The 27,037-nt window shown below is 51.8% G+C and overlaps 1 protein-coding gene across 5 annotated transcripts in view; it reads right to left on the minus strand.

Moving 5' to 3' along the window:
• Positions 1 to 4,490: 4,490 nt before the first annotated feature.
• The window catches only part of Xpo6 (exportin 6), a 92,410-nt gene continuing 69,863 nt past the window's right edge, over positions 4,491 to 27,037 (minus strand). For 4 of the 5 annotated variants that reach the window (XM_005405147.1, XM_005405146.1, XM_005405149.2 and 1 more), the window contains 10 exons: positions 22,314 to 22,458; positions 20,075 to 20,221; positions 19,093 to 19,282; positions 13,745 to 13,900; positions 12,592 to 12,706; positions 12,250 to 12,421; positions 10,783 to 10,944; positions 8,226 to 8,324; positions 7,888 to 8,118; positions 4,491 to 5,123 (listed from right to left, as the gene is read on the minus strand). In XM_005405147.1, the coding sequence (XP_005405204.1) occupies positions 5,022 to 5,123; positions 7,888 to 8,118; positions 8,226 to 8,324; positions 10,783 to 10,944; positions 12,250 to 12,421; positions 12,592 to 12,706; positions 13,745 to 13,900; positions 19,093 to 19,282; positions 20,075 to 20,221; positions 22,314 to 22,458 (1,519 nt within the window). In that variant the 3' untranslated portion in view covers positions 4,491 to 5,021. Of the gene's footprint in view, positions 5,124 to 7,859; positions 8,119 to 8,225; positions 8,325 to 10,782; positions 10,945 to 12,249; positions 12,422 to 12,591; positions 12,707 to 13,744; positions 13,901 to 19,092; positions 19,283 to 20,074; positions 20,222 to 22,313; positions 22,459 to 27,037 lie in introns of all 5 variants that reach the window. The other variant, XM_013504862.1, reaches the window with a different exon arrangement.

Consider the following 27,037-nt stretch of genomic DNA (forward strand, 5'->3'; position numbering starts at 1 on the left):
ACACAGAATCCACGTCCACCCACCTCCTGTGGCTTCGGAACGAACAGCCAGGAAGCCAGGGCCTCCGGGGCCGTGGGGCCTCGCTCAGGTGCACAGAGGCCTCAGGGCAGGCAGGACCCGCCATGCACGGACCGGGACCCTCTTCCCAGTGAAGGCAGAGACGCGGGCATGGACATCTATGCATAAACGCCCAGGAAGGCCCTGCAGGCTACCCACTGGGCGTCATTAAACAACGGAGGAGACACTTATCTTCCTATTTATCTGCAAAAAACAAGTAGGTACTATTTCCATGCAGAAGAGAAGGGTGGGGAAGCGAAGGAAATGTACCTGTTGCAAAAAGCCCAGCTATGTGGAGCTGCATTTTAATCACTGATGCTCCAACCCCCTCGTGCCTGACTCCGACCCCGTCAGAGCTACCGCCACCCTGCGTCCCCACGGAGGCTCCGGCTGACCCAGGTCCGCCAGCAACTCTGCCACCCGCCAGCTCCAAGGGAGGCCCTGAGCCAATTAATTAACAAGGCTTTTAAAAGATGTTTCCCAGTGATATAGAAGGGGAGAGCGGAAAAGGAGTCCTCGAGCTGAAGAAACCCTTCACTGAAGAGCTGCGCTCAAGAGCTATCCCCAAGGAGCCCCGAGAGGCAAGACCGAGGCATTCAGGGCAGGCGCCAGAGCCCTGGCTTAAAATGCCGAAAATCCGTCAAAGCCACCTCAACGTGACCCCACGCTGCTTCCTGGGGGGAGAAGCCCGTTCGGATCAGTCTGACAAATCCTCACTCACTCACTTTGGGGTGGGGTGGGGAGTGTGTGGAGTGCGGGGGACACAGACCCAAACCCTGCCTGCGGGTCCCACTGGGGTGGGGATCTTGGCACCAGTTCCAAGAGGGGACGTGGTCCGGGGAGGGCTGTTTAGGAGACCCTAAAGAAGTTAGCGGCAGCACCTTTGGGGTGCAGCAAGGTGGATGGGGCCGCCGCGCAGAGAAAAGCCGGGGAAGCTGCCAGGCACCCCTAAGCTCTGTCTGGAGGTGAGGCAAGGCAGGCAAATGGCACTGAACCACGCACTGAACCCCACCAGCCTGGTACCTGCTTGCCCAGGACACCCGGAAGACCGGGCTGCGCAGCTCAAGTGGAGAAGGAGCAGCTGGCGAGACCCTGCCCGTTCACCTTCCGTGACAGAGCCAGGGACTTCCTTTCCACGACTTTTCCATGACTAGCGAGACAGACAGTCCCAGCGCAGCTGCGACCCCAGAATCACGACTGAGAGTGTCTTTCTGCTCAACACGCGCCGTGTGGGGAGCAAAGGACAGCCGCGTCCTGCCATCCCAGCACGCTCCCTGCTGACCCACGTCTCCGGTCAGCTCCAGCCTGGAAGCGGCTGTCACCCTCCATTCTTGCCTGTCTCAGAGACCCACCCACCCGCGCTTGAGCTCCTCACATGTGCCAAGGCCCTGCCCGGCTGCTGTCGCTCGCAGTCAAGTGTTCCCTGGTCTCCAGGCCCCGCAGGCCCGACCTCATCGCAGGGGTTAGCGCCTCGTTGTGCAGCCGTTTTCTGGCTGTCTGCAGGTGCCCTGTGATTCTGTGGGGGCACAGCCTGCGTCTTACTAATGTGCAACCCTCCGCATGCAGCCCAGCACCTGGCTTGTAGGGGAATTTGACAAATAACGCGTGATAAATTAATGAGAGGCCATCAGTCACGGTTCTTCTGCCAAGGCCCGGGGAGCGAGGAAGCAGCAGCTGCTCCTCTCCTCTCCCCCATCCCAGCTGCCCTGCAGACGGGACACATGGGGAGGGCAGCAGGATCACGAGGTGCTCAGAAGGCCCTGGCGCTCACCTGCTGGGCCTCTCAGTCCCCAGGGTCCACCAGCCAGGGCTTGGTTTAGTCACATGGCCCCTGGACATGTTTTTGCTCAAACCTTTTGTAGCGTCTACCCTTCTTCAGGAGAGAAATCAGGCCCCAGCAATATCCACAAGAGGCCAAAACATTGGACCCAGCAGTTCCAGGCGTCAGAATTTAGCTTATGTGAAGAAAAGCATGCAGATTTATGCACATGGATGTTCACAGCGGCACCACTGGTAACAAGAAAAACTGCGGACAGTGGCCCATCCGTGTGATGAAACGCCCTTGCCCCAACAAGCACGCTCTGCAGAGTCCTTAGTACACACGGAAACGGTCACAACGCGTGAAGTGTGTGAGAGGGAGGCTGCAAGGCAGCCAGGAGGACCGGGGATACAGCTCAGTGTCACAAGTGCCTGCCTGGAAGCACAAGGTCATGAGTTCGATTCCCGGTACAAAACAAACCAAAAAACAAAGCAGCCAGGAGCTCAGTGCTACAAAAAGAAAAAGGAAACTGCAAAAGCAGACATATCTGCACATGTGTAGGAAAATGAGGAAAGAAAACACCAAAATATCAGTACTCCCTTTCTCCAGGCAGCAGGGTTAGACGATTTCGTATTTTAAGTTTTCTGTGTATCTCATGTATTCCACTACAAATAGTTAACGGGAGAAACACAAATGCTGTTTTAAAAAATTCCCATGTACCACACAGGGATAAAGGTGGGCAAGAGAAAGTGCTGGACTGCAGCATGATCGGGGTGTCACTGGTTCTTCTTCCAAGGCCAGCAGCCGCACCTTTGGCAGATGTAAACCACACAAGCAGAAGCAGGGTGGGACAGGGTCCCGGTGCGGAGAGAAGACGTCTTCCAGGGAGAGGCGTCACCCCTCCAAGGGACATTCAGGGGCTCCTGGGTGAAGCCCCTGCTACTGCCCGTTCCCACCCAAGACAGACCAAAACATCATTCACACTGTCCTCCTTGTCCTCCCTGTCCCCGTTCTCAGAACACAAAGCTAATTTCCAGCCTGCTCTGGAGCCCAAGGGTACACAGCCCGTAAGAAGACCCAGACTAGAGATGGTACTGACCCCCCTCAGGGAGGAGAGCCCCTGTCTGCAGGCCACCAACCCCGTGCGTAACCGAAACAGAAACTGTGAGCTGACACAGCCCACAGAGCTGGTCTTGGAGCAAGAGCTTCCACCTCGGTCCGCCTTCCTCCCCGAGCCCTGCCACCGCTACCCCAACTTCTGCTGTGTTCCTTCTCAGGGTGGGGCTCGCAGGCAACCGGCCCCATGCCCCGGCCCCTCTGGCTCCAGCCCGACAGAGAGCTCTCACCCAGCACAGCCAGCCTCCAGCCTTCCCAGCAGGCAGGTGAGACAGTATTTATAGACTAGGAGTAATCGGATGCTAATTCCTTTCTGCAGAAGAGCAATCAGGGTTTCAATCCCCTTTCAGAGCTCTGAAGTGGGGCAAGCTGCAGACAGAACACACACACCCTGTGCAAGCTGGCCCCAGCACCACTGCAAAGTGATTCTTATCAAGGCCCCAGAAAACACAAGTCATTACCCATAGCCCCTTTCTTCCGCAGCTCGACCAAAACCCAGTGCCCGCCTCCTTCTCCTACACCACACCCCTACTTTCAGGTAGGCAAATCTCTCCAGCCAGGTTCACATCAGAATCTGCGTGAGCTCTGCCTATCAGTCCCCATGACATCTTTGTTATTCTGGGAAGTTCAGGACAAGGACCCTTCCCACACACGAATGGCAGGGCGATGCCTGGCTCTCACACACCCCAGGGAGCTGTGTCTGACCCACTCCCAGCCCCCACACAGCCCTTTCTTCTACCTACCTCTGTTCTCTGGGCAAACTAGGGACCTCAACCTCCATACCTCAAGCAGACTTCAGTCCCGAGGGACACTTCCTGGTGGGGCATCTTGGGAAGTGTCATGGTTTATGTCTAGAAGACACAAACCTCAAAGCCTCATTTGGTCATGGGGTGGGCCTCTGGATTTCTGACTGATCCATAGACCAAGGCTGGGATTATGGGTGTGAGTGCTGCACCCGCCCTGGGGTGAGCAGCCCGCAAACAACGTGAGGGAGGGAAAGAGGCTTGCTCTCCGCTGCTCCTCCCCGTTTTGCTCTTGTTGCTTTTGCTGTTTTCCCCAGCCATGAACTGTTGCCCTCTGCCACGTGCCACTCTGCCTTGGAGCCAGCCAAGTATGGACTAAAACTTCCACAAACTGTGAGCTACGTAAACCTGTCCTTCCTTCATTGTGGGCATTGGGTATTTTGTCTCAGCGGTGAGAGAAAAGTAGCCAAGACAGGAAGGCACACGCAGGTGGGGAGCAGGGCCCATGCTTCTGATGCAGAGAGCAGGCCTGGGGGACAGCTCTGGGCCCTGCAGTCAGGCAGGCTGGGCACACGTATCTCACCAAAAGGCCGGTGTTGCTGAGACCAGCTCCGCTACCTCCTCTGAATACAAGCTACAGGCACCCCGTCCCCTCACATTCCTCAAAGAGACCTCATCTGGGAGACGGACGCAGCCAGCCCCTCGCCGGGAAGCCCGACACGAACGTGGACGCCGCTGCCCTCGGCCCTCACTGCCGCACTCGCCCCAGTGGCCCTCACCTGCTTTGCTGGGCAGAAAGAAGCTCCTTAACCAGGTTTATATAACAAGGTAAGCATTTTATTTTTCATTAAGCTTCATTTCTTAGTATCACAATGGAATGATGAGAAAACAACAACACGAGTCTTTGCAAACCCTGGCGGAGCAGAGACTTCAAGGCAATCGGAGGGGGGAGGGGAGGCGCGGTAAACAGTCCCAACGTCGCGTCTCTCGCGGCCAGCGGGGCCCGGGTGGGGGAGGTGGAATGGTGAGAAGGTGGCACTGTCGTGAACTGTCCTTGGCGCTTCTGCCCCGCGACTGATGTGCACGGGACCGCGCGGACCGCCCCAGCGCTTCCCGGTGCCTCCCTGTGCTCCAAATGCCCTGGGAGCTCCGAGCAGCGCGGTGACGGGCCTGAAGCCAGCTCTGCCGGGTGGTGGCAGGAGAGGGCAGTGGGAGGGGCAGAGGCCAGCCGCGAGGCTCAGGGCTGAGGCTCCAAGGACTGGCTGAGACTTGCCTGGTGACACCTGCGGTGGGAGGCGGAGGCGCTGTGGTAACTGCGCAGCAGGCCGTGTCCCTCGGCAGGGGGCCTAGAGCTTCACCGTGCCCGGGGGCAGGCTGTCATTGCAGAGTCGGTAGTAGCGCAGGTCGTTGACCAGCCTGTGCACGTTCTGCGTGAACGAGGGCAGGTCCTAGAAGGCAGGGGCACAGCTGAAGCCCTGCCCTGCAGGCCCTCGCCCTCCAACACCCCAGGTCACCCACCACTACTTCAGGGCCCAGCTCCAGGGTGAGGTCTGCAGCGGAGCCCTGACGCGACACGCGTTCTCCAGAGCCAAGGTGCCGGGCAGCGTGGCAGCGAAGAGCCAGCATCACTGCGTCCTCACCACTACCCCGGCACCACAGGCTGCACACAGGGAGGAAGGGCCAGCCAGGCTCAGCTGCCGTGCAGCGCTGCCCCTCACCACGGCCACCTGCAGCGACACCATCACCCCGCAGAACCCTCCCTCCACCGGCTCCAGGCTGCCCCAGCCAGCCACAAGCGCCTGTGCGAAGGCACCCAGGCTGCGAGGAAAGGGACCCCTCGCAGCTGGAACCCTGAACGCCCTCACGTACCCCGTGAGACTCTGCTCTCCAGTGCGGCGGTACGGGAGGCCTGCCGCGTAAGTCCATGCGAGGAACGTAACGAAGCCTGTCACAGGACGAGCAGGCTGCCTGCCCCGGCTAGTGGTGCCAAGGGAATCCTTCCTCAAACGGGGTGACAAGACCGACTCCGGAAGCCGTGGAAGGCACCGCTAGCCCTCCTGCATCCCACCTGTACCGCCTCCCCTGCCCACAGCTGCTCCTCCGCAACTCGGCAACAAGGCTGTCTCCTCCGAAGAGCTGCTTGGAGGCCTTGTCCTGCCCCAGCTGGCTAGGTCAGACCTCTGCTGGGCTCTCCCTACACGGAACACCCAGGCCTCAGTCCTGCTCCCTGGCACTGTGCCCCAACAACCTGCTGACCTTCGGAGCCCCGCTCACCAATGAAGCGGAGCTGGCAGCCGCACCTACACTTCTGCTGAAGGCTTAGCCAGGGCAGGGTGCAGAAACTGCTTTGCGTGGCGTGGCCCTCAGGGGACACTGTGTTACCTGTCTGCACAACACTGGCCAAAGGGAAGAGCTGGGACCCCAGCTGGGGCCCTGGGCCTGAGAAAGCCAGCTCCGAACACAGAGAGAACAAATGAACTTCCAGAAAGTGGGACTCCTTTATCTCATGCTCAGAAAAAAAAAACAAAGGATGTCCTTTAAATCAGGGGCTCTCAAACACCATATCAGAATTTCTCAGTGGAATACAAGTCTGTTTCTCTGTCTTTAATATATAGATTTGGAAGCCACTGCTTTAAACCAAGAAGTTAACTGATACTGATGTCATTAGAAACTGATCTTTAAATATGAGGATGCGACACCCTGGCAGGGTGGCGCACGCCTGTAATCCCAGCACTTGGGAGGCTGAGGCAAAAGGATCGGATCACTGCAAGTTTGAAACCAGCCTGGGCTACAAGGTGAGTTCAAGGCCAGCCTGAACTGCAGAGCAAGACCTGTCCCAAAAAGATAGACAGACAGACAGATAGATATTAGGATGTGGGCTCTAAGAAAAGAAAGAAAAAATATCCAAGTACCTAAAGTGAATTTCTAACTTAATAAAATAGATCTCAAGGAAAGAAACATTCCAAAACAAAAGAAAGTAGGGTCTGGGTCTTAAAAAAAACAAGAACAAAAAAACTTTTGAGCTGGGTGTGGTGGCACGTGCCTGTAATCCCAGCACTTGGGAGGCTGAGGCAGGAGGATCCCTGTGAGTTTGAGACCAGCCTGGGCTAGAAAGTGAGCTCAAGGCTGGCCTGAACTGCATAGTGAGACCCTTCTTAAAAAGACAAAAAAACAACAACAACAACAACAAAAAACATCTTTCCCAAGGCATACTGTGAGAGAAGCAGGAAGTCATGTCCACCCCAGCAAGACCAAGAACCCTTATCTGGCAGGGGGCCATGGGTGGGATACTGAGAAGTCAGGAGCATCAGGAAAACACACAAAAGCCTAAAGATTTCTTCTCTTAACGTCACCACGTATGTGTGAAGGGATCAAGGAAGAACACAACCTGCTCTACAGGAAAGTTCCAGAGAGTATACTGGGCAAGGAGCGGAGCTTCAGACACCTGTACAGAGAGGGAGGTGAGCTCCCAGCAAGGCAGGACAGGAGAAGTGGGCACTGCGGGTCCAGACACCCCAGCACTGAGGGCATCACGTGCGTTCAGAGCCATCCACACCCCTGCTCCCCCGCCCCAAGGCAGCATGGGACAGAGGGGGAGCACCTCAAAGACTCTCCCGCAGAACCCGCAGCATGCCAGCCCAGCCGGGGCGGGAGCTGCTCTGGAAAGAACTCTGGACAGACGGGCAAGCAGGCCCATCGTTAGCAAGGGTCGGGAGGCAGAGCTGAAGCTCCTAAGCATCTGTCTTCTCAGCCAACCTGCAAGTTCGGGCAACTTAGTGACAAGTACGACTTTCTACACTTAATAGCGCTCGCCCTAGCGGGGCTCATCGTCCACGATGAAGCCTCTGGCCCAGCTGAGGGGTGCTCTCGTGGGGGCGGAGTAGTTAAGTGCAAAGAAGATGGGGCAATTTCCCACCCTTCAGGACAAAGGTGAGGGACTGCTGAAGCCAGGGACCGGGGCTGCAGGGCTGAGACTAAGCACCGCGAGCTACAGAAGCAAGGCTCGGGAAGGGAGAAAGATTCCAAGACAAGTTTCCTCAGCCCAGCCCCGCACCAGCCATCCAAGTACCGCACAAGCCGCCACCACATGACGGGGTGGGGACAGCCCGCACCCACAGGCCTGGTGTGCCCCGGGCAGCCTGCCCTCAGGGACAGGTGCAGGGTCCAGAGCCTGCCGCACTTGCCATTCTAGCCTGGCCTTGCTCTCCTCACCCGATCCATCTTGAAATTCCGCCCCAGCACGTTTTTCTGGTTGGCGTCTACACCGTTACAGCCGGTCAGGAACCCTGGAAGGAAGGCTGCAAAGAAGCCGTCAAAGTCCACAGAGGCCATGTTGTAGATGGCGATGCCGATCTCCTCTTGCAGGAGGTCGTGGGACTTATGAACCAGGACCTGGAGCAGCACATTCACAAACTGGAAAAGCATGGTGGTCCGGAAGATCTTCTGCAGGCAGAGGTGTGGGGAGCGCAGGGGTGAGGCTGATGCAGCCCCCGGGGCTGCCCTGCTCCCCGGGTGCGAGATGTGGGAGTCCCCCGAGAGATGGCACTTACCTTGTGGTACAGCTTCTGCTTGGTGTTGAGAGTCTCTAAGTAGAACAGATTTTGTTTGAAAAGGTGGATGTCCGGCTGGAGAAAGGACTGCCCAAAAGCCTGGGAACAAGACCACCGTCTTACAAGCAGCCCTGGAGCACCCCCAGGTCCAGCCCTCCCGGGGCCCCCACCCATACCCGCAGAGCTGAGCAGCTTCCCTGCCTTAGCCTACAGGGAGGCATCCCATCTTGATGTTCCCGACCCGTCCAGCCGCAACACACCTGAGCCTGCACGCCAAGGTCTCCCCACAGAGCCTCCCCTCGCAGCCTGGCCTCGCATCTTCTACAAGACAACCACCGGAACCCTTGCGCTGGGTCTTTCCAACGACAAGGCCACGGCTCTGGCCACATCCCTTGGCAATCCCAGCAGACGCTGAAGCCTGCCTGCCTGCTTGCCCCAAGCAGCCGCGCCCTGGAGAAGCACCCTCTTCCTTCGCACCCCAGGTCCGACAGGCACCGATCCTTAGAGGCGCCTTCTCAGCCTCTGCCTTGGGGTTAAGCAACAACACTGTAAACTGCCCTGAATCCCTGCAGGGAAAGTCACTAGTTCAGGGGCGAAATGACTCACACCACAAGCACCAACCATCCTGCTCCAACAGAAGTGACACAGGAAGTGCAGACGCGGGTGGTCTGCAGGAACCCTCCCTGGGTAAGTGGCGACTGCTTCGCCATTCCGACCCTGGGCCGCTAAGGTACGAAAAGGGACCGTGTAATCCATGATTACCAAGGTTTACATTCCTTTATTCTTTAAAGTTGGGCTTCCTGAAGCAAAACATACGCTCAAACTTCTGAGGTTTACCAACGTGTGACTCTGACCAACACAATCAGCTGTGCCACCATCACAATCAGGACCCCCAACATCCCCCTCACCCCCAAGTGCTCCCTCAGTGCCCGTGTGACTGCCCTCTCTCCTTCCCGCTGAGCGCTGGCTCATTCTCTGTCCTTGAAGTTCTGCTCCTCTAGAATGGCGTACAATGGAACGGAATCCATCAGACTCATTGCTCAGTAGCAGTCCACTATACGCACGTGCCTACTGGTTTATACTGATGGGTTTTAGCGATTATGAAAAAACCATTACAAACATCTGTGTACAGGTTGCGTGAACAGATGTCTTTATTTACCGTGAGTAAAATCCTTAGGAGCAGAACTGTTAGGTCCTGTGCTAACTACATCTTTCACATGGTACGAGTCCGCCATCCTGCGGTGGTGCACGCCGGTAATACGGCTGCTTGGCAGGCTGCAGCAGGAAGAGCGAAGCTCACACCTGACTGAGACGCGGTCTCAGCGTGGAAAATAAGAAAGGTACTGCTTGGTGCCCCTAGGTTCAAGCCTAGTGCTTCAGGGGTGGGGTGGGTGTGCCAAATTGTGTAGATACTCTCCGAGTGACTTTTACTGGGCCTGAGTTGGGAGTAAATCTTACTCTGCCTAATAATTTTGTTTTCTTAATTTTTTTGGTACCAGGGCTCAAACTCACGATCTTGCTCTTGCCAGGCAGATGCTGTACCGCTGAGCTAAATCCCTGGCCCCTGCCTAATAACCCTTAACAGCAGGAGCAGAGCTCAGGAGAGGGAGGAGGGGAGCAGACCCCAGGCCACTCCAAACACAAGCCCTCGACGACGTGCCGAAGACGAAGGGACCAGGGGAGGGCACCTCTTCCAGACAGGTATGTGCACATGAGAACACGTGCGCTCGGGTGCACGCTGTGTGTCAGTGGGAAGCGGGAGGGAGGGAGGAAGCCCCTCTGGGCTCCTCCCAAGGAAGAGCATGCACTACAAACAGAGCGCTGGCTGCAGGGGGCGGAGGCCAGCCTGGGCACGCAGCGAGACCCTGTGTGAGAGTGAGCCCTGACCCGTGGGGAAGCACTGCTCTCAACGTGGGCCGAGCCAGGGCTGCCTTTCACAACACTGCGAGGAGCCCGGCGTGCCGGCGTGTGCCTACGTCCCAGCACTCTGGGAGGCTGAGGCGAGAGGACCACAGGTTCAAGCCCAGCCTGGAACACTTAGTGACACCCTGTCTCAAAACAACGTCGCAGAAAAATAAAAAGAGCTGGGGATGTTCCTGAGTGTGAGGGTCCTGGATTCAATCTCCAGTACCGTGACTGAAGAAAGGAGACAGCTGGGCCCCTCCCTGAACGACGCCTCTTCAGCTGTCTCCGGGAAAGGAGAGCCGCGGTGGCCTGGATTCAGGCCGTCTCCGCACCGAGGAGGGGAATGACCCCGTGCCTCTGCAGAGTACGCACCCACGCACCTTACTTCATGTGCCTCACAACACCGTGAAACAGGCAGTCACCCCACTTTACAGTGAGGACACCGGGCGAGAAACCAACTAAGTTCACAGGTACTAAAGGTTGAACTGCGTTTCAGACCCCAAAGCTGCGAGGTGCCGAGGCCAGGGTTTGCAGCAGTGGCCAGGCTGGACGCAGTGGGACTCTACGCCAGGGCGGGCCACGGACCGTGGGCGGCAGGAGGAGGGCGCCGCTCTTGGGGCACAGAGAAGCCTCGCCGGCCCCTGCCCCTCACCTGCATGATGGCACTGAACTGGGACTCGTTCTCCATCTGCTCCTCGGCCACGCCCCGCTGCACACTGGCCAGGACAGTGGACTTGAAGAAGTAGCGCCAGTTGTGATGGAGCATCCGGAAAAGGAGCTCGAACAGCTCAGCCTTCACATCCGGGGAAGGACGCTGTGGAAACACACACACACACATTTGCACACTCCCTCCCTGCAGCTGGGGGAGCCACGCACGGCCTGGGCACGGGGCTGCACAGAAGTCTAAGAGATGCCTGAGAACAGAGCGCGGGGCGTCGGCATCCGCCCACACGCCTTCACTTCCTGCGCCCGGAGTTGCAGTTCCCATAGAGGACCACACTTGGGACACAACAGCGGGGCCACTCCCAAGGACCCTTTCTGGGACGAGTACTCAGCCCTGTACGCAGGGAAAGAGACCACTGAGCAGCGGACAGTAAGAATGTGCGCCTTCTGTTGAGAAAACAGCCACGTGATATGTCGTATCTTCCTGGCTGTGCTCCCTCCCCCAGGATAAAACGCTGCCCTAGCTGACCTGGTCCTACACAGCCTCTGCGTCTACAGACGGCAAGATGCCTTAAAAGCAGTGCTGCTTGTCATAGAAAGAGTTTAAAGAGCCCTTAACACTACAGAGAGACGCTACAGAAGACGTCCCGGCGGAGGCAGCACACCGTGCTAACTGCTGTCTGTCTGCTGCCTCCTTTACTGGCAAGCAGGGTTCCCCAAGAAGAGGGCGGGCTCCGTGTGTTTTCTAACTTAACCAAAACTCTCCCTATCACTGGAGAACATCACATCATTCCTGATGTCTCCGTAGAATTCGAACTTATCAGGCACAGGTACACTTCATCCAGTTTTGTTTGATTAGAATTAAACTGACGCTTGAGGTCACAAGTTCCACGGCAGGAAGGGGAGCGAGGCCTAAGTACGCTTCAGGATGCAAAGCACTTGGACTTGTTTCAGTCTTAGCTCAGCTAAAAAGGTTAGCATCTATTTATGTAACTATTATCATAAAATTCAGCTTCTGCATTTTGTCATGCTGAGCGTCTGTTTTCCAAGAAGAACCAAGAGCCTTCCTGTAACACTGAAAGGCTTGTTTGAATGCTTCCAAGAACGTGCCTTGCGTCCGTGAGATCATGAATACTTTAATAGGAAAGTATATCTCTAATACTGCTTGCTGCAGAAAACCATACATTTTCACTCAACAAAGCCAAGAGAGACTGACCTTACCGACCAATCCATGTTGTAATGACTACACTGGTCTACTCTCATTAACCTGACCACTTTAGCAAGACCGTACTAAGCTAAAGGCATTGTTTCTTGCGGGGAGGGGATTCACGGACTCCTAAAGTACCAAATTAACTTTAAAAACCATTTTTCCTTGACATGTCCTTTCTCTCCAATGCCAAGCAACGCTGGGGCCGCGGGACGTGGCGGCTCTGGGGCCCGCCCTGGCCTTGCCTACCTCAGCGATGATGGGGTACACCTGCTCCATGCACAGGGCGATGATGCTGGGGAGGAAGGGCTTGAACACCTGGCCAGGCTCCTGCACCACCACCTGCAGGATCTTCAGGAACTTCTCTACCACCCGGCAGCCGGTGCTACCTTCCTGGAGGATGCTTTCGGCCAGCTGTTCTCTGCGGACGAGAGCATCACACAGTAACCAACGCCTGCCTGCTTGGGGGAACAGCATGAAAACCAATGTCTACGGCAGTGAAGACAAGCCGCAGGAAGTCCCCCGCGTGTGGCCAGGCTCCACTACTTCTCACGCGCGTCTGGGAAGGCTGGGTGGCAGGGGCATGGTTACCTGGTAAACATGTTGAGGAAAGTCTGTATGATTTGCTCAGTAAAAGGCACGCCCATCTGTACTCTAAGGCCGCGAAACAGAGTGAGGAAGAAGCTCAGCATCTCATCAGTCACATCTACATGAAGGAAACGGGCAGAGTTACACGCGTGGGGAAGGAGGCCCTGGGCTTGACCGACTTTCTTTTGCGATCTGCACAGTCGTTTCTCTCTAATGCTTCCTGCTGGAGGAAGCTTCCCCGGTACCATCAGAGCCAATGACAGAAAGCAGAAAATGACTAAGGACCTGCTGACAAAACAGCTCTCGTACAGGGAACCCCAGCCTGACGGCTCCAAAGGAAATGGAGGTCGCCTGGAAGCCTCACTCAATGCCCAGCACCCAGCCACGCTAGAGTTTATACTGCAGCCGGACCGTTCTGTGCTACTCTGATGAACTACTCAACCTGAGTGACTTGGCCGCTTCTCTCCATGACCAGGAATCCCTGCAGCGGGGTCAGGAGCTAAGTGGCTGAATGTGGATAATGAGGGTGTCCTCAGGCTGCACAGCCCTGCTCTACCAAGTGGACTAAGTGCAGAAAATACGGGTTACAGCTCGTGTGGCTCCACCTCCAGATCCCGCAATTATCCTGCATGGTGTACTGTGAACTTAGCCCCACCCAACCTGCTCACCAGAGACACTCTGAACATATGCTGAGCCGTGCTGTCAGGACAGCCGGGCAAGTGCATCCCCAGCGCTAGACAGCCTCACCAGCGACACTGACAGAGCGGGGTGAGGGGAGCAACTCAGCCGAACTCACCTGGCCCGGCAGGCAAGCACTAATCTGAGACAGTCCTCTCGCCTCTCCTGTAACGGTCACTACTCTCTCACTTGATCTTGCTTACGGGGAGAAGGCAAAGACGAAAGACGGGAAACTAGGCAGGAAGCCACAAATGACTGCACAGCGTGACAGGCACCAGGGCCCACACGGAAGGATCGGCCCGCTTCTTCATGGGGACTCAGCCCGGAACTCCCAGAAGAACAGCACTGCCCTCTGCTGTCAGCACCGGCTCCCTTCCCCGAGTAAGTCAAGGCCTGCGCTGCACGCTCGACAGATCTAAGCAAGCACTCGGCACTGGGGAGTGCCATCCACCCGGGAGGCCTCTGGGCCAGCTCTTACCTGACTGATGGATAAAGGCTGGAAAGAGGGCCAGGGAGACCTGAACGGATTCCTGCAGTGACTGGTAGCAGATCTGTCGGGACTTGGTGGACTCCCCAGAGATATTCTCCACGATATCTTCTAAGACACTGAGTGTCTGATGGATAATCACTTTGGCTGCAAATCAAGATTAAGCTGCAGGTTATGAGTTGTTTGAGGATAAAGCACAGCATGAAGGGGACACAAGGGAAGAGGACAAAATCTGCAAAGGGATCGGGAAGACAACCGCACAGGTTTGCTCTGGAACAGTCTGCCTTGGCTCCACTATGTACATTTTTCTCTGTCTCTCTTTCTCTCCTTCCCACCACCAGAACTCCAGTAATCTGTCCGTCCTCTAGCTCAGGTCTGTGTCTGTTTTACCTCTACCCACCAGAACAAGTCCACAGAGAAGAAAAATAAAGACATTTACCCCCATGTCAGTTGCCTTGGACTTACAACGTTTTTTTGTTTTTTGTGTCGGGAACTGAACTCAGGACCTCGTGCTTGCCAGGCAGGCACTCTGCCGCTGAGCTACATCCCCGGCCAACTTACTCAAAATTACACAATGAGGGCTGGGGATGTGCCTCAGAGGCAAAGCATGCACCTAGCATGCCGGAGGCTCTGGATTCAATACCCAGCAGCACAAGGGAAAAAAACAAAAATAAGATGATGAATAGACCAGTGAGAAAAGTTAAGTGTCCAAGGGTAATTACCATGGGTAAGAATGCACACATGCACATCAAACTTTCTGCTGCCACTGCAGACACCGCCCAGCTCACTAATTCACACCCACACCGTAAGCCATCAGGTCTGCAGCCTGAGAATACAAACGACTACTGTTCTATTATCCGCAACAGATATAATTAACAACGCTGCATGTGAGCTCTCCTGGTGATTCCACAAGCACCCTGGGAAAACAGAGGCAGCGGCCAACACACAGGAGGGCAGTGAGTCCTGGATGGGACCCACAAGTGCCTGCAGACCCGGGCCAGGTCTCCCTGGGGCACAGGGAACAGCTCACAGCCCCATCTTGCAGGGCTGCTGTGAGAGAGTTAGAGACAAGTTCAAACAATTCTAGCAAAGCCCTTGGCGTGTAAGCAAGGCCAGGACAGGGACACTGGCGCCACTTCCCAGCACGGGAGGAGGCTCCCTGGCTTCAGGACCTTCTACCGGGCAGAACTCTCTGCATCGCTCTGATCTCCTCACCGGCTTCTGTGGAGCCGAGAGAAGGAAGTGTACAGAATCAGGCGCCTAACTGTTAGCTGCTGGGTCTTGGCTTCCTCACCTGAAAATCTGGGCAGGTAACATCACTTCTCTCACGGGACTGAGGAAAGAACAAGACAATGGTTCACAACGGGCCTGAGCCACGAGGCGGTTCGCGGCGGTGCCAGGCAGCGAGAGAAAGGCACACCCGCACTACCGAGGAGGCGCTCGCATCACCGCAAGCCTACGGACTTCCACCACGCTAGGAACTCACCAAGGCAGGCGCTTCCTAAGAGGGTATGAGACACTAAGGGAGCAGTTCAGACGGCAACACCAACCAAGTCAAGAGACCAAAATCTGACCTCTGACTTTTAATGCAATGAGACTTTTAATGCAGAGACCAAGGGTTATTTTCAAAAATACAAATGTAAAAAACTGAAAACACTGCAAGTACATAATAGTGTGAGGATGGGTAAGAAAGCTACTGTACTTTCACAAGGACAAGATATTATAAAGCCATTCAAAACCACCTTTTCTAGAAGAAAGAAGCAACTTTAGCAGCAAAGCAGTACCCAGCCCAGGATCTAAAGCCATTCAGACCCAAACTCCTGACCCCACTCCTTCATCTAAGGTCCTGTGCCTAGACCTGCCAGGCCTTGGGGAAAAAGTACCCTTCCAAGGGACACTGAGAGACACTACCTGAAAAACAATGGAACAAAGAGAAGTGACATTTAATGGGAAGTATATCACTACACTAAATCTGCTGGGATAATCAGACAAAAAAAATAACAAGCCCTGGACCTCTCAAAAAATGCCAATGTCATAAGAGACAAAAAGTGGGATGCTCTTCTGTATTAAACATTAAATATAATGCATAATCCCCAATTTCTTAAAAAAGCAAAAAGGATATCCTGGTAACAATGGGAGAAATTTTCAATGTAGTCCAAATGTTAAAATATTGTAAGATTTTGGTTGTGTTAAGTTATATAAGAGAATATCTTTTTCTATATAAAGGTTAAGTATTCAGGGATAAAATGTCACTATGTGCAATGAACTTCATGAGTCTAAGTTTAAAAAAAAGCGGTCCAGTGCAATAGCGCATGCCCGTAATTCCAGCTACCAAGGAAGCTGAAGTAGGAGAAACACAAGTTTAAGGCCCACTGGGCTAACTTAGCAATACCCTGTTTCAAAATAAAGATTTTAGAAAGCGCTGGAGATGTAACAGTGGTACAGCACTTGCCTAGCTTGCCAAATTGCCATGGGTTTAATCCCCTGCACCAAACACACAGACACACACACAGCACATATATGTTGGGGAGAGGAAACATAAACGTTAAAAGTTTAACAACTGGTAAATGAGGGTGAAAGACTGAAGACTGTCTCGTCACTCAACTTCATTTTCTTGGCCAGGCGTGGTGGCCCACGCCTGTAATCCCAGCACTTGGGAAGCTGAGGCAGGAGGATCACTGTGAGTTCGAGGCCAGCCTGCGCTACCAAGTGAGTTCAAGGACAGCCTGAGCTGCATAGTGAGGCCCTATCTCAAAAAGAGAAAACAAAACAAAACAAAACAAAAAAACCACTTCTTTTTCTCTGTAGGTCTGAAATTTTTTCAAAGCTGAAAGAGAAAATTTTTTTTTTTTTGGATTTTCTCCGGTACCGGGAACTGAACTCACAACCTTGCGCTTGCCAGGCAGGCGCTTTTGCCGCTGAGCTAAATCCCCAGCCCGAGAAAAATTTTCCAAACTCATTTCATCACTGTGATTGAGGACAGTAAGATACACCCCACAAGATTAGAAAGAAGACTAAATGAAATAACGTATCTCAAGTTTTCAGCCCAGGGCCTGGCACACGGTAAACACTCACACACTATTAACCATGTTTTTGGTTGTGCTCAGAGGGAATCATACATGCTACGTGGCAAGCACTTCTAGCACACGGCCTTCCACTTCCCATCCCCTCCGAGGTAAAGTCACGGCCAACGAAAGGAAACGTGAACGGAAAAGTCATTTCTGGGCACGAGCCTCAGGAACCGTTCCACTGTCCACCGCACGTCCTCTCCAGTGTGAGCACAGACTGAGGCGGCGCCCGTCAGACGGGGTCCTGAACACACAGCACGAACAAGACATCGTCCTGCCCCCTTGCACGAAGCCACCGCCTGCCTGGGCCGCTTGTTACCCCGGAGCACAGCCCGTGCTGGAGGAGAGCGCGACCGCGAAGGTGAAGCGAGGAGCGTGGACACTAACCCTGCACTGTTCCTGAACAGCCGCCTGTCACCCCGGGGAAGCTACTTCATCTTCCATACCTTGGCTTCCTCGTGGTTAAAACCAGGAAAACAGTACCTGCCTCATAAAACTAACGCGAGAACTGAATGCATTACTGAATTTTTGGGGAAATATTTAGCACCAGGATCCAACATCAGACTTTGAAGGTAAATGCTAGAAGAGCTAGAGATCTGACAGTGGGTATGAAATCACCACAGTGTGGAGAACCCCAGGCAGCTCTCCCTGAAAGAAAAGCAACTGTCTCCACTTTGGCTAACCCTGGCCCTGTTTGCACGTACTGATGTGCACAAAGCTGGCTGGGACTTTTCCTTATCCTTTCAGTTGGCTTTAGCAACACAGACTGGTCAGCCGAGGGGCGGATGCATAGTCTTTAAAAAAGGTGACAGGTCCGTGTTACTCCACTCCCACAGCTCCCAAGAACTGTGTGACCTGGCAGGACGGGGAGCCGTGCTCCACGCTGCTGGGTGGGATTTACACAGTTAGTTTTTTTGAACTACAGAGTGAACCCTTGTCTCAAAAATAAAACAAACACACACAAAAAAACCAGAAAGATGAAGACAAGGAGGATGATAAGAAGAAAAAGATGACAACAGTAACAAAGCATAGCTAACATTATTACTTTCTAAAAGATTAAAACTAGAGTAGGCTAAGGCAGGAAGTTTGTACGTTCAAAGCCTGTGGACTACATAGAAAGACCACGTCTCAAAACATCAATCAACAAACAAAAAATAAACTGGTTAGATTTAGGAGTTTCCTTATCCTTCCTTACACTATTCTAATATTTTTGAACAAAGAGCATATGTTAATCTTATGTTATAAAAACAATATTTTAAAAAATTATGCTGAGTACATATTACTACTTAGGATGTTTCATAAGGCATTTTTCTTGACATTCTACAAATGAAGCCACCTAATTTTGTTTCACTATTTTCTTATTGCAAAAATACTGTATTCAGGGGCTGGGGATTTAGCTCAGCAGCACAGCGCCTGCCTGGCAAGCACAAGGTCATGAGTTCAATTCCCAGCACCAGAAAAAAAAAAAACCTAGGATATATAAAGAACCAAAAAAAAAAAAAAAAAAAAAAAAAAAAAAAAAAAATTGTACTTTTAAACTATTTCTATACTTGTTATTTCAGGAAGATTTTGCAGCAAAATTTGATACCTTGCACTTCAAATAGAATATTCCTCACTTCATTTTTTTTTTCTTCCCTCTATGAAAAAAACCGAACTTCAAGAGCCATTTGTGAAGATACCAAGCTCTTTCAAAACCTCTAAAATATATGGACTTAGAAAATGTTACTACCAATCTCACAAAAGTTCTTAAACTCCCAGTGTAAAGAGGAACTCATTTGTCTGCTAATACAAGTATGTGAAATGGATCAATAATCACTGTAAAGCCGGGCGTGGTGGTGCACGCCTATAATCCCAACAATCAGGAGGCTGAGGCTGGAGGATCCTTGCAAGTTCAAGACCAACCTGAGCTCAAGGCCAGCCTGAACTGCATAGTGAGACCCTGTCTCAAAAAAGACAAAAAATAATCATCATTATCATCATCATAACTGTAAGGTTTGTTTTCTCAAAGGCAGGTACAGATACTTTCCTTAGGTCTCTAACCGTTTCTACATTTTACCTAATAGAAGGGGCAGGCTGGGCTCAGGAAATACATCCCACTGATGTGTTAACTGAATTCCACAGGTAAGTGGAATTCCACCACCCAAGTCTGACTGTCCTGCCTGGCAGCAGTGTGGTCATGAGCCGCAGGTGCAAATCTCACCTGCCACAAAGGACACGCAATCCGCCCTAACCATTTCCCTGGGCTGTCACTTCCTGTCAGGGGTCACTTACTGTCCTCCAGGGGCATCTTTCTCTGTGGGGTGACAGTGTTGGGCTTCAGGCTGCGATAGTCCCTGGAGAGTGCAGAGATGAGGCTGGCATGGTTGACAGAGCGCACGGGCCACTGCTGCTCATTCTCAGGAAGGTTTGGCCACGGAAGCAGCAAGATGTTGGAGAGCGCTCGACACACCAGCACCTGTGCCTGCAAGACACCCAGAAGCACCCAGCAGAAGTCAAAGAACAACCACAAGCAGCTGTCTGTGCCTAACACAGCTTGGACTCCCCGCACGCTCTGAGCTCGGGGCCCCAGGTCCTTCTCACTAACCTGGGTCAGGCCTGCAGCCGCCGCCAAGGCACCCCACACAGGAGAAGGCTAGGTAGCAGGAACCTGGGGTCTGAGTCCGGCATGTCCCTGCTGCTGTTCACACTTCCCCTCTGGTTCCTCAACGGTTACGGGGGGAAATGCCAGCGCACACACTGAATCCAACCTCCCAGCTGCTCCCTGCGGACACCCACCGAGAGCCACTCAGAGCAGGGCTGTGCGGAGCCTCTCCTCGTCACACTTTAACCCGGGTGCTCTGCAGAACCTGCTTCCACCTCTCCCACCCTGTCCCCTTTCTGCTTCTTTAAAACACCCAGCCTGAGCCTCCCAGGAGGCTTCTTTGAGCAGAGACGTGCCTGGAGCTTCCTGACCCTAAAAAACACAGACTAGACTGGCTTGAACTAAAAAGCACAAGAACTCTCTTGGCACTGGCCAGACGACCAGTTTTCAAAGCAGCAAAGCCTGTCTGCATGTTAGGAAGCGCTTTCCCACGTCCGAGTCAGCGCTCTGTCTGCCTCAGAAAGGCCGGCACATGAAAGACCACTGAGGCTGTGCAGTGCAGCCAGCACCGTGTGGCCCATAAAGCAGGAGTTCAAAACCAAGCCGGTCTCTGCTTCCTCAGCTTCCCCCGATCTGAGCTCTGGGGGCCCCAGGGGTTCCCTGGGGTCTTACCTTATCAACAAGCCGCTGAGCAGACGCATCCGTGATCCTGTTGAACACCTTCTGCACGGCAGGGATGCTAATTAGAAAGACGGGCCGCACGGTGGTGGCCAGGGACACCAGTAAGTGGCACGCAGACAGCAGCAGCTTGTCTTGGACCTGGGATGAAGAGGGTGAGCTGGTTTACTACATCCCTCGCCCGAGCGCCATCGGGGAACCTTGCGCGAGACTGCCAAATTACGCCATCCAGGCTCCTCTCCAGAATTACTCCTATGCTGACTCAACAAGGTTCCTGTCTTTTTTTTTCCACATCCATAGCTCCTGCCCTCAAGCCCGTTTCCACTCCCCACACCAGCCCCACTTCACCCCTATTCTCAGTACCGGCCACTGAACCCAGGGCCTTGACACTGAGATACACCCCCAGCTCGCTTTAATTTTGAGATAGGGTGTTACTAAATTGCACAGGCTGGGCTCAAACTTGAATTTCTCCTGCCTCAGCCTCCCAGAATGCTGGGATGACAGGCACGCAACACCCCACCTCAATCAGTATCACTTCCAGCGGCATCTTCCCAGAGTACACAGTGGCTCCCTCGGAGGTGTTCTATCACATGGCACACTCCCCGGCACGATACCCAAGCCTTCCCCTTCAAACAACGTGGAATTCTTCACCTCACTCCCTTGGCTCCAACCCAACCAGGATCTCGCTCAGTAATTCCTTTCTACACTTCATCAGTCTCGCACATCTCTCTGCCTTCACTTCAAATGCCTATCAAAAACCTGATTCAGATATTACGATCACTTTCAAGCCCCCAAAAAGGAAAACTTTTCGGGGAGAGAGAAGAGGGTAGAGACAGAATCCAGTGCCTTGTGCACATTAAGCACACACTCTGGCTGGGCGTGGCAGTGTACACCTGCAATCCCACCCCTCTAGGAAGCTGAGGAGTGGGCAGCATGAATTCAATTTCCACCTGGGCAACTCAGTAAGACCTGTTACAAAATACAAAATAAAATGGGCGTGGGGTGTAGTTCAGTGCAGAAGTCCTAGATTTAACTTCTACTAAATGCCACATGTCCTACTGACTACACCCCAGCCCTATAAATAGGACCTAATATAGCTGGGACACCCAGATTTTTTTTTTTTTAAATCTTTTTGAGACAGGGTCTTGCTATGCAGTTCAGGCTGGCCTTGAGCTCACTTTATAGCCCAGGCTGGTCTCAAACTCACAACGATCCTCCTGCCTCAGCCTCCCGAGTGCTGGGATTAAAGGTGTGAGCTACCACACCCAGCCATCCAGAATTATTTAGAAAAGAAATGTCACAATTTCCTAGAACAACCAAACAGTCATAACTTTTCACACTATAATCTCCACTCAGTCTAAGGAAATTACCTAAAAAGAATAAAGCCACATTCATGAATACATGCATTTCAGAATTATTCATAATTAGTTTTTCTAAATGGAGATCGTCGAAAGTCCAGCAAAAGTTAGGTAAGGTATGGACCACACTCCTTAGGGGACATTATAACCCTTTTACAATTTACAATGATCACTACAACTTTCACTTAGGGAAAATAATGCGTTGTTAAAAGTGGTACAAAATGCTATGCAGTATGGTTAAAACTATAAAAGAAAAACAAGCATTACAGGGCCTATTAACATACATCGGCCATCTTTCTGGAGGACAACTTAGTGGAATCTGTCAAATTGTACATGGATGTGTTCTTTCATTCTGCAAAGTCCCACAAACATGTAAGAAAGAGACACAGGGAGATCCTACGTCCATCCACAGAGAAGAACTGACCCATCTCCACGAAAGAACAGCACTGGGCAAGAGAAATCACGGAAGCTGCTACACTGTTATGACAGAAACAGTGCACAGTACTAGGCAGAAGCAGCTATTACCGCTAGTTAGCTACAAACTTCCACTGATGTATGAGAAAGTCTAAAAGACTACACAACCCAGCAGTGCCGCGCTTCCCAGAGAAGGAGAGTGTTTCAGAGGAAAGGATTAAAGACCACTAACTTTTTAGTCTGTAGCCCTCAACGATGTTTCACCTCCTTACAGTGAGCATGTACTCCTGTGGGACTCGGAGAACTAAAAAGTCGTATTTGCACGTAGACGACAATGCTGTATCTCAGCGGTGAGAATTAAGGGCTAACTTTGTGAGACAGTTTGATTTCATGGTACACAGCGATGTGGGCAGGACAGAGAGACCGTGAGACAGAAGGTGGAGCCCGCACTGTTGCCAGACCTTGGTACTGATGAGAGGCGTGACTGCGTCCATGGTGGTGGAGACGAGCGTCACGAACTGCTGCGTGTTCTGCCGGTGCGCTTCGCTGCAGTACTGCGCCAGCCAGTGGGAGTAGGCCTGGAGCGCGGCCAGGGACTGCGCGTGCCTGCGGAGGGGGAGACCTCGTGAGCCGGGGGTCGGTGAGCATTTGGTAGCACGAACTCGCCACAGGACAAGAATTCGACCCACTGCGCTGGACGTTCTGGGACATGGTGACAGCCTAAAATCCACCTGCCTACTCGCCCAAAGGCCTGAAAATTCAAATATCCAGCATGTGCAAATGGCCAGTCTAGAACACAGATAGCAGTGGGTGAAAATGTCTGTCGGGTCCTAATTTTTCTGTGAGACACCTGAGTTCATCTGAGAGGATGGCAAATTACAAAGAGAGAACCAACAAATTTGAATGATAATGTGTTGGTCTTAGAATTATTAAAAACTTAATACCCATAGTTGCAGCCAAGATGAAGACAAGTACCAGATATTACAGCTTTGTGAATAAAGCCTTGATGTAAGAGTCTGAAGTTTAAGCTTCCATCACACCATGCATCTGGCTAGAGATAACTCAAGCGGCAAAGACGGTATCTGCTTTCTGCAAAAGTTGTACTCCATCACACAAGCAATAGACTTCAAAAAAGTTTACAATTCACCAAGGAGGAAAAACAACAAATCTTAAGGTAAGGGAGTTGTCTAAGAGCTTCAAAGCACCAGAGTCTGGCATATGCCCAAGGTACTTTCTCTCCTTTCTGCAGCAATTACTAACTAATCTGTGGCGGGCTACATGGGATGACAATATACTGTTCCCGTGGTTTTGATGCCGCTGGGGATCTTGGTCTAAATCATCACACACTAGGGTTGCAAAGCGGTCATTTGTATGACAATCCTGTCTGTCCTCTCCTGTTTGTTGCTGGCGTTCTTCTCTAAGAAGAGTGTCCCCGCCCCTCCTGTAGCTTTTTTAAAAATCAATATGGATGTAAGGATTCCTACTAGTCAATATGGCAAAGCCCATTATTCCCTGATTTTTTCTTGATTATCTAGTCCATAAGTGTCCTTTTCACAGGTCCCTGACATTCTTCAAGTACTTGGTCACTTTTTTTTAACAATCTTTTTTGGTTTTTTTTCGGGGGGTGTCTCTTTTTTTTTTTTTTGGTACCAAGAATCGAACTCAGGACCTTGCACTTGCCAGGCAGGTGCTTGTGCGCTGAGCTATATCCCTGGCCCTTTCTGGGTCTCTTTGAGGCAGGGTCTCGCTATGCAGTTTAGGCTGGCCTTGAGCTCACTTTGTAGCTCAGGTTGGTCTCAAACTAGAGACGATCCTCCTGCCTCAGCCTCCCAAGTAACCAAATGAACTACAATTCAATTTTTTTCTTTGTTTACACGTTTGAAAACCTTAATTCCGCTCCATTAAACACCTTTATGAAATGTATCGAAAGTGCTATGCCTAAAGTGCGCACCAATGCAGGAGTTTCCAGTTTCCCTAACTTTCTTCTGTACACATCCTGAATGTGATCCGAGCATACTGCTTATATATGATACTGTTCCTAAAGATGCCCCGCTGCTGTTGCAGACCATACAAAGTGAGTACAGACGCACCACTAAAAGGAACTCTTTACCACGCGGAGGGGACCAGCATGCGAGGTTCCCATTACGCAGGGAGGAGGGGAGACGGCACTGTCACCTGTGCCCTTTTCTGAGCCCCTTCACACACACATTTCACAGGAAAGCCCCAAATAACTTTTCATCAAGTTAGATTTCTGCCCTTCCAAAGTCTTCTAATCCGACTCCCTATTTTAGGAGTTCATCAACAAATCAAAGTATTTTAGTTTGATCACTGCTGAACAGATGTGAAGTTTTCAACACACATACACAGCTCATCAAAATGTTCACGGGCCTGTAACAGACCCGCTCACTTCTAACTCAGCGAGACTCCCCAGAAGCTCCCTCAGCTAGACTTGAACCTCTCTCCAAAGAGCTCTGGCTTCTTCTAATAAAGTACTGCTGGAACCACGACCTGGGTAGTGCAGCTCCTGCAAGGTCACTGCTCCGGGTTCCAGTCAGCGGACAGAGCTAGGATACGTGCACAGGCAGACTTCACTTTAAAATCAAACTTAGCATCAACAATCACAGGGCAAATTAAGGGCCTCCTGACAAGAGGCAAGAGGAGAGGGACACCATGCATCTGTGGGAGTCTTGTCAAAAATGTTTAGCCCCTAAATCAAGAGTGGAAACTAGCCAACTCCAGACTACAAGAGAGTCGTTTTTAAAAAATTTAGGTCTGAATCTCCAAAAGCCTCTTTCTGAAATGCACGCACATGTCTGGGGAGCACAACTGGGGGAACGTCCTGGATTATACAAGATAGATTTAGTAGGTAGCTCACGATTAGTTAGAGCTTAGACCCAAAAAATATATATAAAAGACATTCCTGAAACAACTGGGGAAAATCTGCATATATGCTGTATATTTGACTACAGTATTCTATCCAGTAAAGTGTTGATGATGGTATTAAATTTACGTATGAACTGATATGTCTGTAATTTATTTTCAAATGGTTCAGTTAAATAAATTATAGAAAGGTGCATGTGTACAGAAAGCAAGCATAAAAAACAAAAATACTGATGACTTTAGGCTAAAGACAGGAGAGCACTTATTCTACACTTTTTCTCACAGTCCATAGATTTGGACTTTTTAAAAACAAAAGAGGCACCAAGCATCCTACATTCATAGTGCACAGGCAATTATTTTGTATTTTATATTCAGAAGTCATCAGTTACAAACTGAGGAGGAAGAACATCAAGTCAATCCCGGGATCTAACAGCTGTAGTCTAACGCAAACAGCGCCTCAGGGCTAAGGTTAGAGGCTCTCAAAGTTCCTGGAACGCGAAAGTTGCTGCATCCACAAGCAAAGCGGCATCTAAGACGCCTCACAGCTTTCTGCAATGCTCAGAGGGGAAAGCAGTATTTTTAAAAGTTTAAAACCACGGTAAATAGGACTCTTTCCATCATTTACTTAGAACGCTCTAGGGCCGGGCATGGCAGCACCTGCCTGGAAGTCCCACACTCCAGAGGGCTGAAGCAGGAAGACTGTTAGTTCAAGCCCAGTCTGGGCAATTTATCAAGACGCTGTCTCACAAAAAGGGGAGGAGGGTGGGGTGAGGCGGAGGCAGCCTGCATAAAGGTCCTGGGTTCAAGCCCTAGTGTCAGGAAAAAGCTTCAATACACGATCAGTAGACTACAGGGGGGGTGGTACTGGGAAATGAACCCACGGGCTTCTCACTGAGCTAGTCCTCAGCCCCACTCCCCTCTTTTTAAGACAAGGCCTCACTAAACTGCCCAAGCTGGGCTTGAACTTTTAAGGCTCCTGCCTCAGCCTCCCAGAGTGCTGAGATTACAAGTGCGTAACCACGCCAGGCTTGACTTTTTCTACAAAAGCCACCTTTTTTTGAAGACTTTGTAGGCCATACACTCTCTGTCACAACTATTCAACTTTGCTGCTGTAGGGTAAGGACAGCCGGAGACGATATGTAAATGCACGGGCCTGGCTGCTTTCAATAAAATTTGATCATAGACGGCTGCTGTCTTGGTAGAGCTCCTGCAGTAGCCCCAGAGACCAGGCTAAAAACCACAATGGTGTTACGCAAGCCGGCACGCCACAGAAATGAAGCTGCTTACCTGAGGGCCCTAAAATTCAGGATGAGAGGTAACAGCCAAGTTTCCCTAACAGGGCATTACCAAACAGCATGGTAATGTGGTTCCCTCTGCCTTAATCCTGACCCAAAGAAAGTAATCTGAAGAACCCTCACGTTAACCAGTTATTTCCAGAGCATTGTTTCCTTGAATATGCTTTATAGGGGAAATAACTTTGGAACAATCTTTTTGTTTCTCCTTTCTTATCCATAAAACCAGTAACCTCTGCTCAGCTCACGGGAACACTTGGTTTGGCCCAGGCTGTGTCTGCTAATCCTGGCTCTGGTCTAAAGTAAGCTTTCTGTTTGTTGTTTTGTTTTTTGAGACAGAGTCTCGCTATCTAGTCCAGGCTGGCCTTGAACTCACCATGTAGCCCAGGCTGGCCTTGAACTCACAACGATCCTCCTGCCTCAGCCTCCCAAGCGCTGGGATTACAGGGGTGCACCACCAGGCCCGGCAACAGCAAGCGGCTGGGCGATGTAATCTCTGGAATAAGAGCCTGTCTCCCAGTCCCCACCGCTCCACCCCTCCCACATGGCTCTGTACTTCCTATGTCCACGCTTCTCAAAGTGCAGTCCGGTTCCTAGATGTCTTGCTTCAACATAACCTGAGGTTCTTGCATAACACGCAAATACTTGTGCTCCCTTCAGCAGCACTATACTAAAACTGGAACAATGTAGAGAAGAGGAGCATGGCCCCTGTGCAAGGACGACACCCGAATTGGTGAAGCGCTGCATATTTTAAAATAGCAATAATAACAATGATAATACACAAATGCTTAAGCTTTACGCCATCCTACCGAAGTCAGAGTCTCTCAAGAAGAGTGTTCCCAAGAATTCTTCTGATACAGGGCCTGGCTCATGGTTCGTTCCTGTAATTCCTTATAATGTGCTAAGTGACTAGAGCTTTAATAAGGTTATTTTTTGTTTTAAAATACGAACCAAGGACCTTTTCTGTTGGTCCCTCCAAGAGCTTCGGAGCAGCGGGCTGGAGGCACTTCTGG

Source organism: Chinchilla lanigera, unplaced genomic scaffold (assembly GCF_000276665.1).
Source record: "Chinchilla lanigera isolate Chin_1 unplaced genomic scaffold, ChiLan1.0 scaffold00092, whole genome shotgun sequence".
NCBI classification, from domain to species: Eukaryota; Metazoa; Chordata; class Mammalia; order Rodentia; family Chinchillidae; genus Chinchilla; species Chinchilla lanigera.